This window comes from Triticum urartu, chromosome 6A, assembly GCF_056163025.1.
Source record: "Triticum urartu cultivar PI428250 chromosome 6A, HENAU_Tu73, whole genome shotgun sequence".
NCBI classification, from domain to species: domain Eukaryota; kingdom Viridiplantae; phylum Streptophyta; class Magnoliopsida; order Poales; family Poaceae; genus Triticum; species Triticum urartu.
Genome location: NC_141878.1, coordinates 398475699 through 398492731, shown reverse-complemented (window position 1 = coordinate 398492731; position 17033 = coordinate 398475699). Strand labels below are relative to the sequence as shown.

The 17033-nt window shown below is 51.8% G+C and overlaps 2 protein-coding genes and 2 pseudogenes across 2 annotated transcripts; all 4 read left to right on the top strand.

Annotated features, from left to right (window-relative positions):
- Positions 1 to 2595: 2595 nt before the first annotated feature.
- LOC147965390 (uncharacterized) lies at positions 2596 to 3317 on the top strand (annotated as a pseudogene).
- A 573-nt stretch (positions 3318 to 3890) lies between these two features.
- LOC147965389 (uncharacterized) lies at positions 3891 to 6954 on the top strand. Its single transcript, XM_087528116.1, has 3 exons — positions 3891 to 4340; positions 5399 to 5473; positions 6790 to 6954. The coding sequence occupies exons 1-3, from the start codon at positions 4103 to 4105 to the stop codon at positions 6888 to 6890; spliced, it is 414 nt and encodes a 137-aa protein (XP_087384242.1). The 5' UTR covers positions 3891 to 4102; the 3' UTR covers positions 6891 to 6954.
- Positions 6955 to 11446: 4492 nt separating this feature from the next.
- LOC147965388 (uncharacterized) lies at positions 11447 to 12168 on the top strand (annotated as a pseudogene).
- A 612-nt stretch (positions 12169 to 12780) lies between these two features.
- LOC147965387 (uncharacterized) lies at positions 12781 to 16006 on the top strand. The gene is made up of 3 exons (XM_087528117.1): positions 12781 to 13241; positions 14300 to 14374; positions 15691 to 16006. The coding sequence occupies exons 1-3, from the start codon at positions 13004 to 13006 to the stop codon at positions 15789 to 15791; spliced, it is 414 nt and encodes a 137-aa protein (XP_087384243.1). The 5' UTR covers positions 12781 to 13003; the 3' UTR covers positions 15792 to 16006.
- Positions 16007 to 17033: the final 1027 nt, after the last annotated feature.

Here is a 17033-nt window from a genome sequence, read left to right as displayed (position 1 = left end):
TAACAAGAGGAAGAGCGAGCGCGCCAACACCAAGATGAACAAGATGCTGAGGCTCAACGTCAAGAACAACAATGGTGAGAAGCTCAAGCACTTGAGGCGCAACGTGCCCTCCAAGACACAAGTCGCAATGTCGCCGCACGCAACCGACATACGCCTGAGCAAGAAGAAGCACTTCGCGATGAAGTTCAAGAGAGTATCTATCAAGAACGATTGCACCGACAAGTTCCTCAAGTTCCTACACAAGCTAGACAAGCTCCTCCACAAGCTCGACAAGAACCACAAGTTCGTCAAGAGCAACATGACAATGACAATCCTCCACGCCAAGAGAAAAATGAGAGAGACAATCTTCCGTGGCAAGGACGTCATCACCCTCGACCCCAACACAATGAAGAGCAATGCTACGGCAAACTCAAGTTCACCATGCCCAAGTTTTCCGGAAGCAATGATCCCAAAGAGTACCTTTCATGGGCATTGAAGGTTAAAAAGTTTCCATTTGCACAACTATGAGGAAGAGAAGAAGATCGCCATGGCATCCCTCGAGTTACAAGGCTATGTCCTCATTTAGTGGGAGCAAGTCATTGAGCATCGAGAAGCAAGAGGTGAACCACCAATCACAACTTGGGATCAAATGAAGGATGCCATGCGAGTGCGCTTTGTGCCAACCTATTACAACCGCGATCTCTTCCAGCGACTACAAATCCTCAAGCAAGGAACAAAGAGCATTGAAGAGTATTACAAGGAAATGGAAATCACCATGATACGAGCTAGTGTCACGCAAGATGGTGAGCAAACTATGGCATGATTCTTGAATGGACTCAATCACCCTATCAAGAAGATCGCCGACTTCCAACCATACTCAAACCTCATCGAGCTAGTGCACCAAGCTACAAAAGCGGAGCGACAAGTGCAAGATGACTTCAAGTATGCCAAGTTCTCTTCCAAGACATACGGCTCCAACAACCAAGCTTCAATGACTCAACCACCTTCTACCTCAACCAAACCTTCACCAAGCAACGACAACAAGTCAAGTTACAAGAAAACTTTGACAACTTCAAGTCGTCCTCCTACTACAAGCAACTTAAAGACGGGAACTTCATCATCTACAACTCCACCGGATGAGACCATCAAGACAATTTCCATCAAATGCTTCACATGTGGTGGCCGAGGCCACAAGTCCTTCGAGTGTACCAACAAGCATACCATGATCTGATGGTACATACGAATCCACGGATGAAGGAGAAATGGAAGCCCTTGAACATGTGGCTATGCACCGGCAAGCGAATGAAGATGAAGATGGTCAAGTCTTTTGTCATGAAGATTTGAGCACCGCTCTCATTGTCTCCAAGGTCTTGACACTTCAGCATCAACAAGACGAAGACCAAAGATGCCATATCTTCCACACCATGGAGGGCATCAATGGAAGGTCCGTGAAGGTCATCATTGGCTGAGGAAGTTGCCATAACTTGGCAAGTGAAGAACTATGCTCCAAGCTCCAATTGGTCAAGATGAAGCACCCTCATCCCTACAAGGTCCAATGGTTAAGCGACTCCGGCACTATTCAAGTGGAGCACATGGTGCAAGTTTCGTTCAAGATTGGAGCATATGAAGACACTTTGGAGGGCTGCCAACCATTTACTGATAGGATATACTACAAGAGAGCGAGCGCCCCACCGCCTACCGTCGTGCGCTACTCCGGTGCCGGCGTACAACCTCCTCCTACTACTACAAGAGAGCGAGAGCGAGCGCCCCACCGCCCCACCGTCGTGCGCTACTCCGGCGCCGCGTCCACCGCGCCCTGCGCCCACGCCGCGGCTCACTCCGACCGCGGCGGCCACCTTTCCATCCCCTCCCAGCCCCCTTCCCCCTGTCTCCCCTTCCTCCTCCGTCTGGCATGGCAGCGAGTCCGAGATCGGTCACCTCGATGTTCCGGCCGCAGGGCGAGCGGCCCGTGGTCTCGAGCCTGGGAATCTGTTCGGAGTACAACGGCTCGGAGGTCAGGGGGCCCGCTGCTCTCGCTGAGCGGCCTGTGGAGGTGTTGGGAGCAGTGGATCTGGCGCGGGCTGAGGATGTGTGGGTTTGTCCTCCGCCCACCAAGAAGGAGTTGTGGAGGAAGCACCATGGCGTCGGTGAGCCCGCCGGGAGTGGCCATACCCACGAGCGTGAGCAGATGCGGCGCGAAGTGTCGTCGGAGATGCGGGATAAGTGCTTCCGCTGTCTCGAGAAGGGCCACTACAAGACGGACTGCACGAACGACATCGTCTGCTTCCGCTGCGGCCTCCCCGTCATGGCTCCCGGGACTGCAAGCGGCCGCGGATCCCCTCCCCTGTCGACGAGCTACGACGGGATGCGCTAGCCAAGGTGGCCCGCCGGGCCGAGCCGGGTGCTTCCTCAAGGGCTCGGGGCCCTCGTGTCGCCCCGCCACCTCCGCCCCCTCTACTGAGAGTGGGTACCCAGTCGGCGGCGGCTACGGCCTGGCCGCCGTTGGCGCCCCCGCGGCTCCAGGTGACGCTTGAGGTCAAGGATGGTCCGGCTGAGCTCTGCATCACCAGGCGGACCGGGGTTGTGGAGGATCTGGAGCGTCGGCTTCAATTCGCCATGGTGGCATACGTCGCGGGAGCAAGGCGAGTTCTTTCGACAGATCGTGTGAAGGAATGCTGGAGGGCACGCTGGACATTCCGCCGGAGTTGATCTCGGTGCATAGCCATCATCCGGAGGATTTTCTGGTGGTTTTTGCTTCGGCGGAGCTCAGGAACAGGGTCTCGGTCTGCCCTTCCATCGAGGATCATGGTGATCGCCTGATCTTCAGGCCATGGAACAGACAGTCGCAGGTTGTGCATTCGATGCCGGGGTTCAAGGTGTGGTTAGAGCTTGAGGGGATTCCGCCCCATGCTTGGGATCGTTCGGTGGTTGAAGACCTGCTGGGCTCGTCGTGCAAGCTCGACTCCGTCGCGCCGGAGACTGCGTCCCGCGCGGACCTATCCTCGTTCAAGACCACGGCGTGGATAGCAGACCCACAGTGCATCCCTATGCTATGCTGGCTCGCGGTGCCGGAGCCGGGGGAGGAACAGCCGCCGGTTTTGCTTCAATACAAGGTGCTCATCCACCTGGATGCAGTGATGGACTTGAGGGACGGTGGCGAGCCGTGGTTCTTCGAGGGCTCGTCGGACAGCGGGCAAAGTGGTATGCCAGATCAAGACGGAGGCTTCCCTGTGTCAGGTGCACAGATGCGCAGATTGCATTGGCAGTTCGGAGTTAGGGATAGGAGGAGCGGCGGGCCAGGCCAGCTTCTCGCCTGGCTGGCGCCTGCCCCCGTGTGACGCCCGGATAATTAAGCTACAGTAATCTCTGCTAATGATGCCATGTCACCTTGATTACTGTTGCTAATCTCACGTTAGTTCAGAATCCCGATCCAAATTCAGATTTGGATTAAGTCTAACGGTAAATGTTTTCAAACATTAAAATTAAAATGTTTGGCCTGTGGCAAATAATCCATACTAATTATTGGTGGAGAAACCACACTTCTGTAGAATATTTAGTTGCACTATAATAAGTAAATCGGCGGCCAAACTAATATTTAAATGCTCTTAGAAATAATGATAAACAAATACAAACTACTGTATTAAATGTGTAAAAATGTTTGTGGCAGGGGCATAATTACCTCTACTAAATTAGGTACGATTTTTGTATTTTACTAAAACTAAAATAAATAGAAACTAAGTTAAAAAGGACAAACTAGAAAAACACACACACACAAAAAGAAACACCCCCGCTGATTGGGCCTTGGCCCAGTTGGCCGAGCGGCCGAGTGGCTTGCCGGCCCACCCCCGCACGCTCCTAGCCTACTTGGCCTCCCTCCCCCCACCAGAAACCCAAGCCCGTCGCACCCCCCCCACTACGCTCTTCCCCCGATCCGATCTAGATCGGGGTTGACCCCAACTGCCCCGACCGATACCCCACTCCCTCTCGTTCTCCAGCACCAGGCCCCTGCGCCCCATCCCCTGCCGCGCCGGAGCCCCACCACCGTCGCCGTCCCCGCGCCCGCGCCCGGGGATCCGCCGCCTATCGTCGTCCTCGTGGCCACCGTTACGCAGAAGCTCCTGCCATGGCCGCACCCGCCTGGTCCTCCGCGTCCGTGCCGCGCCAAGCCGCCTCCACGCCGGCGAGGACGGACCCCGAAGGCCTCGTCGCGGATCCGGCCTCCCTCGCCATGCTCCCCTCGCCGGAGTCCCCTCATCGACCGACGCCCCCTGCTCCGACACCGTCGGACGCCGCCGCTAACCTCGTCGATCCGCTCGACCCCAACCTCCACCGGCTCCATCGAACACCCTGCTGCTTCCGCTGTGAGCCTCCGGCCGTCCACAGCCTTTTTCCCCTCCTCCCCGTGCCCTCCAGCGCCGTTTGTCGCTAGCTCCGCCGTAGTCGCCGCCCCTGGCTGTTTCAGCCGCTCCTAGCTACAGACGAAGGCAGCTTGACGCGGCGCCTCCCGCTTATCCGTTTGGCACCCGGGCTGCCCCTTTTGGTCGCCGGAGCACCCAGCTCCGCGCGCGCCGCCGTCCTCTGAACTCACCCACGGGCACACGCGCACGCACACCCACACGTTCTAATAGTGGGTTGACCCACTGACGCGTGGGCCCGCCCGGTTTAACCAATCCCCTAACTACGTAATTAGATAGAACCTAATAAAACTGTTAGTTGAATAACTGGAGATGACATGTGGACCCTTTTCTTTTAAAAGCCTGTTTAAAATTATCTAAGTCAATGACATGTGCCCCCCCACCTAATCTGTTAAAATTAATTAAACAATTAATTTACACGGTCTCTATGACAGCTGTGTCCCACCAGCCAGTTTGACCAGTCAACGGTCCATATGTTAACCGCAACTGGACTGCTGACTCAGCCCCTGGGCCCCCACTATCAGCATCTGCTGACTGGGCAGTTGACCCAGTCAACTAGCCCCACCTGTCAGCCTCACTAGCACCTCTTTGGGTACACTTCTGTGTACCCATAGCATTTATTATTTAAATGAATTTCGAATTAAATTAAATCCAGGAAATCTAGAAAATGATTAAATCTTTATAAATTAATATAAAATAATCCGTAACTCAGATGAAAATACTTTGTACATGAAAGTTGCTCAGAACGACGAGACGAATCCGCATACGCAATCCGTTTGTCAGCCACGCATCCCTAGCATATCAAACCTGCAACTTTTCCCCCTCCGGTTCGTCTGTCCGAAAACGCGAAACACCGGGGATAATTTCCCGGATGTTTCCCCCCTTCACCGGTACCACCTCGTACCGCGTTAGGGCACACCTAGCATCACGCTTTGTCATGTCATGCATCTTCATGCATTTGTTTGCATTATATTTATTGTTTCTTCCCCCTCTTCTCTCGCTAGACACCGAGACCGACGCCGCTGCTACCCAGTACGACTACGGAGTTGACGACCCCTCTCTCTTGTCTGAGCAACCAGGCAAGCCCCCCCTTTGATCACCAGATATCGCCTACTCTTTTCTCTATACTGCTTGCATTAGAGTAGTGTAGCATGTTACTGCTTTCCGTTATTCCTATCCTGATGCATAGCCTGTCCTTGCTACTACTGTTGTTACCATTACCTGCTATCCTACTGCTTAGTATAGGATGCTAGTGTTCCATCAGTGGCCCTACACTCTTGTCCGTCTGCCATGCTATACTACTGGGCCGTGATCACTTCGGGAGGTGATCACGGGCATATACGATATACTCTACACAGTTACATTACCTGTGATACTGTTCGGAGATGGGGGCTGAAGGGGCAGGTGGCTCCATCCCGGTAGAGGTGGGCCTGGGTTCCCGACGGCCCCCGACGGTTACTTTGAGGCGGAGCGACAGGGCAGGTTGAGACCACCTAGGAGAGAGGTGGGCCTGGCCCTGGTCGGCGTTCGCAGATACTTAACACGTTTAACGAGATCTTGGTATTTGATCTGAGTCTGGCTACTGGCCTATACGCACTAACCATCTACGCGGGGACAGTTATGGGCACTCGACGTCGTGGTATCAGCCGAAGCACTTCGTGACGCCAGCGACTGAGCGGCGCGCGCCGGGTTGGACCGCGTAACGTGACTTCCTTTGTAATGGAGGTTGCTAGGTCTGCTCTCCGGCCGCATACGCAACGTGCAGGTGTGCTATGGGCGATGGGCCCAGACCCCTGTGCGCTTAGGTTTAGACCGGCGTGCTGGCCTCTCTGTTGTGCCTAGGTGGGGCTGCGACGTGTTGATCTTCCGAGGCCGGGCATGACCCAGGAAAGTGTGTCCGGCCAAATGGGATCGAGCGTGTTGGGTTATGTGGTGCACCCCTACAGGGAAGTTAATCTATTCGAATAGCCGTGATCTTCGGTAACAGGACGACTTGGAGTTGTACCTTGACCTTATGACAACTAGAACCGGATACTTAATAAAACACACCCTTCCAAGTGCCAGACACAACCGGTGATCGCTCTCTCACAGGGCGACGAGGGGAGGATCATCGGTTAGGATTATGCTATGCGATGCTACTTGGAGGACTTCAGTCTACTCTCTTCTACATGCTGCAAGACGGAGGCTGCCAGAAGCATAGTCTTCGAAAGGACTAGCTATCCCCCCCTTATTCCGGCTTTCTGCAGTTCAGTCCACCTATGATACCCTTATTCCATTTGATACCAATGCATACATATGTAGTATAGCTCCTTGCTTGCGAGTACTTTGGATGAGTACTCACGGTTGCTTTCTCCCTCTTTTCCCCCTATCCCTTCTACCTGGTTGTCGCAACCAGATGTTGGAGCCCAGGAGCCAGACGCCACCTTCGACGACGACTCCTACTACACCGGAGGTGCCTACTACTACGTGATGCCCGCTGACGACGACCAAGAGTAGTTAGGAGGATCCCGGGCAGGAGGCCTGCGCCTCTTTCGATCTGTATCCCAGTTTGTGCTAGCCTTCTTAAGGAAAACTTGTTTAACTTATGTCTGTACTCAGATATTGTTGCTTCCGCTGACTTGTCTATGATCGAGCTCTTGTATTCGAGCCTTCGAGGCCCCTGGCTTGTAATATGATGCTTGTATGACTTATTTTACTTGTAGGGTTGTGTTTTGATATCTTTCCGTGAGTCCCTGATCTTGATCGTACATGTTTGCGTGTATGATTAGTGTACGATTAAATCGGGGGCGTCACAAGTTGGTATCAGAGCCAACTGCCTATAGGAATCCCCCTTCCAACTCCTTGGCCGAAGTTGAGTCTAGTCATTGCAAAACTTTTACTAACATGGTTGTGTGGCTCACGGGCCCACGTCGCCATTGGGTGGTATTAGGATCTTTTACTCCTTGATCTTTATTCCGGGATTCTGAACTCTCTTCTATTCGGGTTAAATGATTTTTACTAAAATCTAACTTTAGGTTCTTGAAAATACTTTCTCCCGGCGAGCCCCTTCAGTCCAGATGATCGCCGGCTGCACCAGAAGATTTCGAAGATACTCTCCGATATTCTCTCGAGACCTTGTGCCCGTTGCTTTTGCAATTCCCTTCCACCGAAATATCCCTATGGATAAATACTTACACATGTCGTGCTTACTTTTATTCCCAGTCGATCTTGTTATTACAAGATACCCCGAGAATATTTGGTGCCTACTGCCTTGCAGTTCTTCGCCACCTGAATACCCCTAAGGATAAATTCTCGCACTTTCCGAGTATCCGCTCATCCCCAGTTGTTAAGGTGTTTCACAAAAGTTTTTGAAATACCATTCAATCTTCCGAAGATCTTCAACAACCTATTGCTCTTGAAATTCTTGCTTGCTTGCATTGGGATTAAATCCTATAAGTCTGGTAATCTTATTGGCATCCTCTGTCATTATCATTTTAAGTCCGTTAATTCAATATGTTGAGGATGCTTGCCTTCCTCAGTCGAATCCTAGAATTCATCCTTCTGGCTCACACGTCAGTTGGATATGAGCTGCTTCTTGACCAATCAATGCCTTGATCGGTTGTGCTTCTAAGTCTATTGAACTTGTTCATTTTCGATCAGAACGTTTGCTTATGATCCTTTGATTTGGAAATCATAATTCCTTTGTTATCTAAACATCGAATTATTCAGATGTTCTATAATATGATGCCGTGCATTCTTTCTTTTTCTGATTGAGTACCGATACTCACATCAGCTCTGTTGTGGATCGCCCGATCCATTGTTGAATTTCATCCGACATCGTCCTTCATATTCAATAACCTTATGAGCCTTTCCACGGGTATATAATGCCTTTGGTAAATTGTATCCTCGGCTTTGTCAACCATGCTCTACTTTTGAGCTTGTGTTATTTACTCCTGAAGTTCGTGGTACATGTTCTAAGAAGCCCCGATGGCTTGAACCTATACCTTCCTTAATATGTGTGAACTCGAAAGTCTTCACGAGTCATACTCTTCTGGTATTTTGCCAGATAAAATTTCAACACTACAACTTCATCGAACGCGAGAAGTAAATGAAAGGTTATGCATTGGTGAAGTGGGAGTCGACCTTGAACTTTGTGTTCATGCCCATGGACATGATGTAGATCCTATCATGGAAACTTCTTGTAATAATAACTATTTCCTTGGTATAATATCATCTGGTATCTGTGAATTGGTCCTTTGCTATCATGGCTCTGACCATGATTGATCCCCTTTGATTCCATTTCTCAGACAAGATGAAGTACTTGTCTTCTGCAGATCACTTCACGTGTCCACCCTCTACTCTGCTCTACCGTCGAGTATTACAATCTGGTATCTCAAGAATATCATGGAACATCATAACTTCTTATGGGTTCTTCATCAATTGTTATTACTCACTAGGTCTAATTGTTCTTAGGTTCTGGGTTGTTGTCAACCGAGGACACCGACTAGTGAAATTATTCCGCACTACAAATCAAATACCCCTAGTATTTTTACTGGGAAATTCTGAATTCAATCTGGTCATTCCTAGACTATCGGCTGCATCCTGGTCTTGCTATCTTTGACTGTGCTACCTCGTCCTTCTCTGGTGCACGCGTTCTTCAGTGTGTGAGCACGACTTACGTCGAGCTTTCAACATCGTGTTGCTTGTCTTGAAGGGCAACTTTGGTTCTGAGCTTGCATCTTATATATTGATCCTATAACTTGTCGCTTCGTTATTCCCTTTCTTGTTGTCGTTGATGTTTGATTGCATCTTCATGAAACCTTTCGACAAATGGTTTGTGATGTGTAAATTCAAAACCTCTAGCAACCCTATTGCTTTGAAGTTATTGGTCTATAGTTTCATTCTAAGGCTATTGCTTATTGAATCATCATTCAAACATTGATCGTGCTACCTAGTCCAGATTCCTGGGTGCACCCTTCTATCATTGTTCAGTTGTGTATGTTTCCCTCGAGCATACATCATCATATCATTTGATCCGACAAATGATATTTCCTTGTTCACATAATTGTGGAAATCCATCCTTTGAAATCTCGATGATTTGTTGCTGAGCCTATCAGCCACCTCCTCATCCTCTCCGTGGTTTACTGATGAACTCTTGTTTCAGAGCTCACTTCCATAGATCATTTTTGAGAATCTCACAAATGTCATCTCGTCAAATTGTGTAGCACCTTTTCTTCTCAGGCATCCTGAGTCCGAGGTATTCTGACACCAATCAAATCTGAATCTCGGTCAGATATGATGTTTGGAACATATTTCCAAGAGTTATAACGTTGGTCTTTATATGACTCGGTAAGGTGGTGTCATGCCTAACACACATGACCGGAGGACCTATTGTTATAATTTTCCTTTTAGCAATGCAATCCATTCTTCCATGAGGAAATTGTAAGACTTATTCTACAAGTTATTCCCGATGGATCCTTTGTGTTTCCAAAGTCTGATCTTCACCTGATGACCATGTCAATGCTATCTCGAAGCACGTCTATGGTACTCCGATTTTCAACAAGACCATTTGAAGCCCAATGCTAAATGTTTCCTGCTCAATTATCCAAACACCGCTGTATGGGTAATGTCATGAAATTTCTCTCCCCTACTTAAAGAGTTTTCTACATTATATCCTGTCATGGATATCATACTCTGCTTGTCCTTGGGAAGGATATACCCTTGAAATATGTGTTTAAACACATTTTCCTTTCCATTTTTCTGTTTAAATCTGATAATCATATTTTCCTTTCCATTGGTTGGTTTAACGTTTCTCGTGATCTATATGATCTAATCAGTAACATTCTCCTGCTTATGTAAACACCTCGTTGTACAATGCTGTCAGTAACACCCTGTTACTATTGTTGGTGACATCCCGGTAACCACCGATGGACGAGAACTTTGCCTATTGGTCTGCCTCGTTTCAACGAGCAGGAAAATGGTTCTCTTCGTCCCTCGCCCTTGGTACCGACTTTGTTGCCGACATAACTGATAGGCTACTCTTTGACATGTCTTGCTATCATGGCCGTGCCAGATGTCGACGCCCTTCCTATTTTAACCACATGGTGGGCCCATAACCCACAGTTCTGCAGGATCGAAACCTGACTCTCTTGTACACCCCTATTTCCAACGTTATTCCTCACAGGTGGCTTTGTAGGTAATTCAAGAACCACCTTCCTACAGATCTATTTTAGTATCTGACGCAATGCTTATTCCCATTGCTCAAAACCCCGTTCACACTTCGTTTCAGGCAACAAACGATTGCCTATGGGTTTGAAACTTCCATTTTGCACCTTCTTACGTTGCTCTCGATAATTTATTAAGTATCAATTCGAGAGTTACTTTCCGCCACCTTTCCTGATGTTCCGTCCGCAGGGCGAGCGGCCCGTGGTCTCGAGCCTGGGAATCTGTTCGGAGTACGACGGCTCGGAGGTCAGGGGGCCCGCTGCTCTCGCTGAGCGGCCTGTGGAGGTGTTGGGAGCAGCGGATCTGGCGCGGGCTGAGGATGCGTGGGTTCGTCCTCCGCCCACCAAGAAGGAGTTGTGGAGGAAGCGCCATGGCGTCGGTGAGCCCGCCGGGAGTGGCCATACCCACGAGCGCGAGCAGATGCGGCGCGAAGTGTCGTCGGAGATGCGGGATAAGTGCTTCCGCTGTCTCGAGAAGGGCCACTACAAGACGGACTGCACGAACGACATCGTCTGCTTCAGCTGCGGCCTCCCCGTCATGTCTCCCAGGACTGCAAGCGGCCGCGGAGCCCCTCCCCTGTCGACGAGCTACGACGGGATGCGCTAGCCAAGGTGGCCCGCCGGGCCGAGCCGGGTGCTTCCTCAGGGGCTCGGGGCCCTCGTGTCGCCCCGCCACCTCCGCCCCCTCTACTGAGAGTGGGTACCCAGTCGGCGGCGGCTACGGCCTGGCCGCCGTTGGTGCCCCCGCGGCTCCAGGTGACGCTTGAGGTCAAGGATGGTCCGGCTGAGCTCTGCAACACCAGGCGGACCGGGGTTGTGGAGGATCTGGAGCGTCGGCTTCAATTCGCCATGGTGGCATACGTCGCGGGAGCAAGGCGAGTTCTTTCGACAGATCGTGTGAAGGAATGCTGGAGGGCACGCTGGACATTCCGCCGGAGTTGATCTCGGTGCATAGCCATCATCCGGAGGATTTTCTGGTGGTTTTTGCTTCGGCGGAGCTCAGGAACAGGGTCTCGGTCTGCCCTTCCGTCGAGGATCATGGTGATCGCCTGATCTTCAGGCCATGGAACAGACAGTCGCAGGTTGTGCATTCGATGCCGGGGTTCAAGGTGTGGTTAGAGCTTGAGGGGATTCCGCCCCATGCTTGGGATCGTTCGGTGGTTGAAGACCTGCTGGGCTCGTCGTGCAAGCTTGACTCCGTCGCGCCGGAGACTGCGTCCCGCGCGGACCTATCCTCGTTCAAGACCACGGCGTGGACAGCAGACCCACAGTGCATCCCTATGCTACGCTGGCTCGCGGTGCCGGAGCCGGGGGAGGAACAGCCGCCGGTTTTGCTTCAATACAAGGTGCTCATCCACCTGGATGCAGTGATGGACTTGAGGGACGGCGGCGAGCCGTGGTTCTTCGAGGGCTCGTCGGACAGCGGGCAAAGTGGTATGCCAGATCAAGACGGAGGCTTCCCTGGGTCAGGTGCACAGATGCGCAGATTGCATTGGCAGTTCGGAGTTAGGGATAGGAGGAGCGGCGGCTTCGCCGCGGCGGCGAGGGAGGCAGTCGCTTCCACGGTGTGAGGGTGGGCTAGGCCAGCTTCTGGCCTGGCTGGCGCCTGCCCCCGTGTGACGCCCGGATAATTAAGCTACAGTAATCTCTGCTAATGATGCCATGTCACCTTGATTACTGTTGCTAATCTCGCGTTAGTTCAGAATCCCGATCCAAATTCAGATTTGGATTAAGTCTAACGGTAAATGTTTTCAAACATTAAAATTAAAATGTTTGGCCTGTGGCAAATAATCCATACTAATTATTGGTGGAGAAACCACACTTCTGTAGAATATTTAGTTGCACTATAATAAGTAAATCGGCGGCAAAACTAATATTTAAATGCTCTTAGAAATAATGATAAACAAATACAAACTACTGTATTAAATGTGTAAAAATGTTTGTGGCAGGGGCATAATTACCTCTACTAAATTAGGTACGATTTTTGTATTTTACTAAAACTAAAATAAATAGAAACTAAGTTAAAAAGGACAAACTAGAAAAACACACACACACACAAAAAGAAACACCCCCGCTGATTGGGCCTTGGCCCAGTTGGCCGAGCGGCCGAGTGGCTTGCCGGCCCACCCCCGCACGCTCCTAGCCTACTTGGCCTCCCTCCCCCCACCAGAAACCCTAGCCCGTCTCACCCCCCCACTACGCTCTTCCCCCGATCCGATCTAGATCGGGGTTGACCCCAACTACCCCGACCGATACCCCACTCCCTCTCGTTCTCCAGCACCAGGCCCCTGCGCCCCATCCCCTGCCGCGCCGGAGCCCCACCACCGTCGCCGTCCCCGCGCCCGCGCCCGGGGATCCGCCGCCTATCATCGTCCTCGTGGCCACCGTTACGCAGGAGCTCCTGCCATGGCCGCACCCGCCTGGTCCTCCGCGTCCGTGCCGCGCCAAGCCGCCTCCTCGCCGGCGAGGACGGACCCCGAAGGCCTCGTCGCGGATCCGGCCTCCCTCGCCATGCTCCCCTCGCCAGAGTCCCCTCATCGACCGACGCCCCCTGCTCCGACACCGTCGGACGCCGCCGCTAACCTCGTCGATCCGCTCGACCCCAACCTCCACCGGCTCCATCGAACACCCTGCTGCTTCCGCTGTGAGCCTCCGGCCGTCCACAGCCTTTTTCCCCTCCTCCCCGTGCCCTCCAGCGCCGTTTGTCGCTAGCTCCGCCGTAGTCGCCGCCCCTGGCTGTTTCAGCCGCTCCTAGCTACAGACGAAGGCAGCTTGACGCGGCGCCTCCCGCTTATCCGTTTGGCACCCGGGCTGCCCCTTTTGGTCGCCGGAGCACCCAGCTCCGCGCGCGCCGCCGTCCTCTGAACTCACCCACGGGCACACGCGCACGCACACCCACACGTTCTAATAGTGGGTTGACCCACTGACGCGTGGGCCCGCCCGGTTTAACCAATCCCCTAACTACGTAATTAGATAGAACCTAATAAAACTGTTAGTTGAATAACTGGAGATGACATGTGGACCCTTTTCTTTTAAAAGCCTGTTTAAAATTATCTAAGTCAATGACATGTGCCCCCCCACCTAATCTGTTAAAATTAATTAAACAATTAATTTACACGGTCTCTATGACAGCTGTGTCCCACCAGCCAGTTTGACCAGTCAACGGTCCATATGTTGACCGCAACTGGACTGCTGACTCAGCCCCTGGGCCCCCACTATCAGCATCTGCTGACTGGGCAGTTGACCCAGTCAACTAGCCCCACCTGTCAGCCTCACTAGCACCTCTTTGGGTACACTTCTGTGTACCCATAGCATTTATTATTTAAATGAATTTCGAATTAAATTAAATCCAGGAAATCTAGAAAATGATTAAATCTTTATAAATTAATATAAAATAATCCGTAACTCAGATGAAAATACTTTGTACATGAAAGTTGCTCAGAACGACGAGACGAATCCGCATACGCAATCCGTTTGTCAGCCACGCATCCCTAGCATATCAAACCTGCAACTTTTCCCCCTCCGGTTCGTCTGTCCGAAAACGCGAAACACCGGGGATAATTTCCCGGATGTTTCCCCCCTTCACCGGTACCACCTCGTACCGCGTTAGGGCACACCTAGCATCACGCTTTGTCATGTCATGCATCTTCATGCATTTGTTTGCATTATATTTATTGTTTCTTCCCCCTCTTCTCTCGCTAGACACCGAGACCGACGCCGCTGCTACCCAGTACGACTACGGAGTTGACGACCCCTCTCTCTTGTCTGAGCAACCAGGCAAGCCCCCCCTTTGATCACCAGATATCGCCTACTCTTTTCTCTATACTGCTTGCATTAGAGTAGTGTAGCATGTTACTGCTTTCCGTTATTCCTATCCTGATGCATAGTCTGTCCTTGCTACTACTGTTGTTACCATTACCTGCTATCCTACTGCTTAGTATAGGATGCTAGTGTTCCATCAGTGGCCCTACACTCTTGTCCGTCTGCCATGCTATACTACTGGGCCGTGATCACTTCGGGAGGTGATCACGGGCATATACGATATACTCTACACAGTTACATTACCTGTGATACTGTTCGGAGATGGGGGCTGAAGGGGCAGGTGGCTCCATCCCGGTAGAGGTGGGCCTGGGTTCCCGACGGCCCCCGACGGTTACTTTGAGGCGGAGCGACAGGGCAGGTTGAGACCACCTAGGAGAGAGGTGGGCCTGGCCCTGGTCGGCGTTCGCAGATACTTAACACGTTTAACGAGATCTTGGTATTTTATCTGAGTCTGGCTACTGGCCTATACGCACTAACCATCTACGCGGGGACAGTTATGGGCACTCGATGTCGTGGTATCAGCCGAAGCACTTCGTGACGCCAGCGACTGAGCGGCGCGCGCCGGGTTGGACCGCGTAACGTGACTTCCTTTGTAATGGAGGTTGCTAGGTCTGCTCTCCGGCCGCGTACGCAACGTGCAGGTGTGCTATGGGCGATGGGCCCAGACCCCTGTGCGCTTAGGTTTAGACCGGCGTGCTGGCCTCTCTGTTGTGCCTAGGTGGGGCTGCGACGTATTGATCTTCCGAGGCCGGGCATGACCCAGGAAAGTGTGTCCGGCCAAATGGGATCGAGCGTGTTGGGTTATGTGGTGCACCCCTACAGGGAAGTTAATCTATTCGAATAGCCGTGATCTTCGGTAACAGGACGACTTGGAGTTGTACCTTGACCTTATGACAACTAGAACCGGATACTTAATAAAACACACCCTTCCAAGTGCCAGACACAACCGGTGATCGCTCTCTCACAGGGCGACGAGGGGAGGATCATCGGTTAGGATTATGCTATGCGATGCTACTTGGAGGACTTCAGTCTACTCTCTTCTACATGCTGCAAGACGGAGGCTGCCAGAAGCGTAGTCTTCGAAAGGACTAGCTATCCCCCCCTTATTCCGGCTTTCTGTAGTTCAGTCCACCTATGATACCCTTATTCCATTTGATACCAATGCATACATATGTAGTATAGCTCCTTGCTTGCGAGTACTTTGGATGAGTACTCACGGTTGCTTTCTCCCTCTTTTCCCCCTATCCCTTCTACCTGGTTGTCGCAACCAGATGTTGGAGCCCAGGAGCCAGACGCCACCTTCGACGACGACTCCTACTACACCGGAGGTGCCTACTACTACGTGATGCCCGCTGACGACGACCAAGAGTAGTTAGGAGGATCCCGGGCAGGAGGCCTGCGCCTCTTTCGATCTGTATCCCAGTTTGTGCTAGCCTTCTTAAGGCAAACTTGTTTAACTTATGTCTGTACTCAGATATTGTTGCTTCCGCTGACTTGTCTATGATCGAGCTCTTGTATTCGAGCCTTCGAGGCCCCTGGCTTGTAATATGATGCTTGTATGACTTATTTTACTTGTAGGGTTGTGTTTTGATATCTTTCCGTGAGTCCCTGATCTTGATCGTACATGTTTGCGTGTATGATTAGTGTACGATTAAATCGGGGGCGTCACACCCCGATGGACACTGCTGTCGAGGTTAGGTCAGTGGCCCCAAGGATGAGGGTGATGGACATGATTACGCGTCATCAATCGGCTTTTGACCGGCTGACCACGCTGCCGGGGCCCGCAGAACGCTTGAATGGAAGCCGTGGTGGGGGTGCAAATCAGATGGGTGGGAGTCTGGAAAGGACAACGGAAGATGGCCGGACAAGTGCAATGCCCATTGCACCCTCCCCGAGGCCCACTCTACAGCGGGAGCAGGACAGGGTGGGGGCGACCCAGGATCCCGAGGCGGGCTCGACCCCACAAGATTCGCAACAACTCACAAAGGCCATGGATCCACCAATGGGATCAAAGCTTGTGGATCAGGGCCTGGCTGTTGTGGCCACGCGGGCTGTCCCCCCGGTGGGTGGCGACGAGGGGTGCCAGGAAGGTCTGGAGGATCAGGTTGCTGGTCAGGGGAATAGCGACAATGCAGAGCGGCTGGGACCGGTTGATCAGGAGTCCATAGCGGGCCCGGGCGAGTGGGATATGTGTGGGGGCCCTGCGGATCGGGCTTTGAGAGTGGCCCCCCAACCACGCAAGGAGGCACAGGTCTCGAGGGGCAGGCCTAAATAATTCATTGGAGGAAGAGGCACAACGGGAGAGGTTGGCGGGGCCCCAGAGTGATGGAAACCATGCACATGCACATACCACGTACGTTCCGCATGTAGTGGAAATGGAGCAGCACAAGCCAATTGAGGAGATTCTGGAGACGATCAGCAACAACTGCACAACTCTAATTTGTGCACCGCATGTCACATCCCTAGTTCTGGTATGACCTAGACTAGCTAGTCATGTGTGCATCATGTTTAAATTCCTTTTAATTTTGAAATGAGGATTTGTGAAACCCTCAGAATCATTTCTGGAAATGACCCAGATAAAAATTGCTCCAAAAAGGTCCAAGAAAATGTTCAT

Excerpts from the sequence above, each read along its gene's own strand:
- LOC147965389 (XM_087528116.1), top strand. The coding sequence starts at position 4,103 with ATGGCCGCACCCGCCTGGTCCTCCGCGTCCGTGCCGCGCCAAGCCGCC. Across the intron at positions 4,341-5,398 it reads AACACCCTGCTGCTTCCGCT|ACACCGAGACCGACGCCGCT; the intron begins GTGAGCCTCCGG and ends TTCTCTCGCTAG. Across the intron at positions 5,474-6,789 it reads TCTCTTGTCTGAGCAACCAG|ATGTTGGAGCCCAGGAGCCA; the intron begins GCAAGCCCCCCC and ends TGTCGCAACCAG.
- LOC147965387 (XM_087528117.1), top strand. The coding sequence starts at position 13,004 with ATGGCCGCACCCGCCTGGTCCTCCGCGTCCGTGCCGCGCCAAGCCGCC. Across the intron at positions 13,242-14,299 it reads AACACCCTGCTGCTTCCGCT|ACACCGAGACCGACGCCGCT; the intron begins GTGAGCCTCCGG and ends TTCTCTCGCTAG. Across the intron at positions 14,375-15,690 it reads TCTCTTGTCTGAGCAACCAG|ATGTTGGAGCCCAGGAGCCA; the intron begins GCAAGCCCCCCC and ends TGTCGCAACCAG.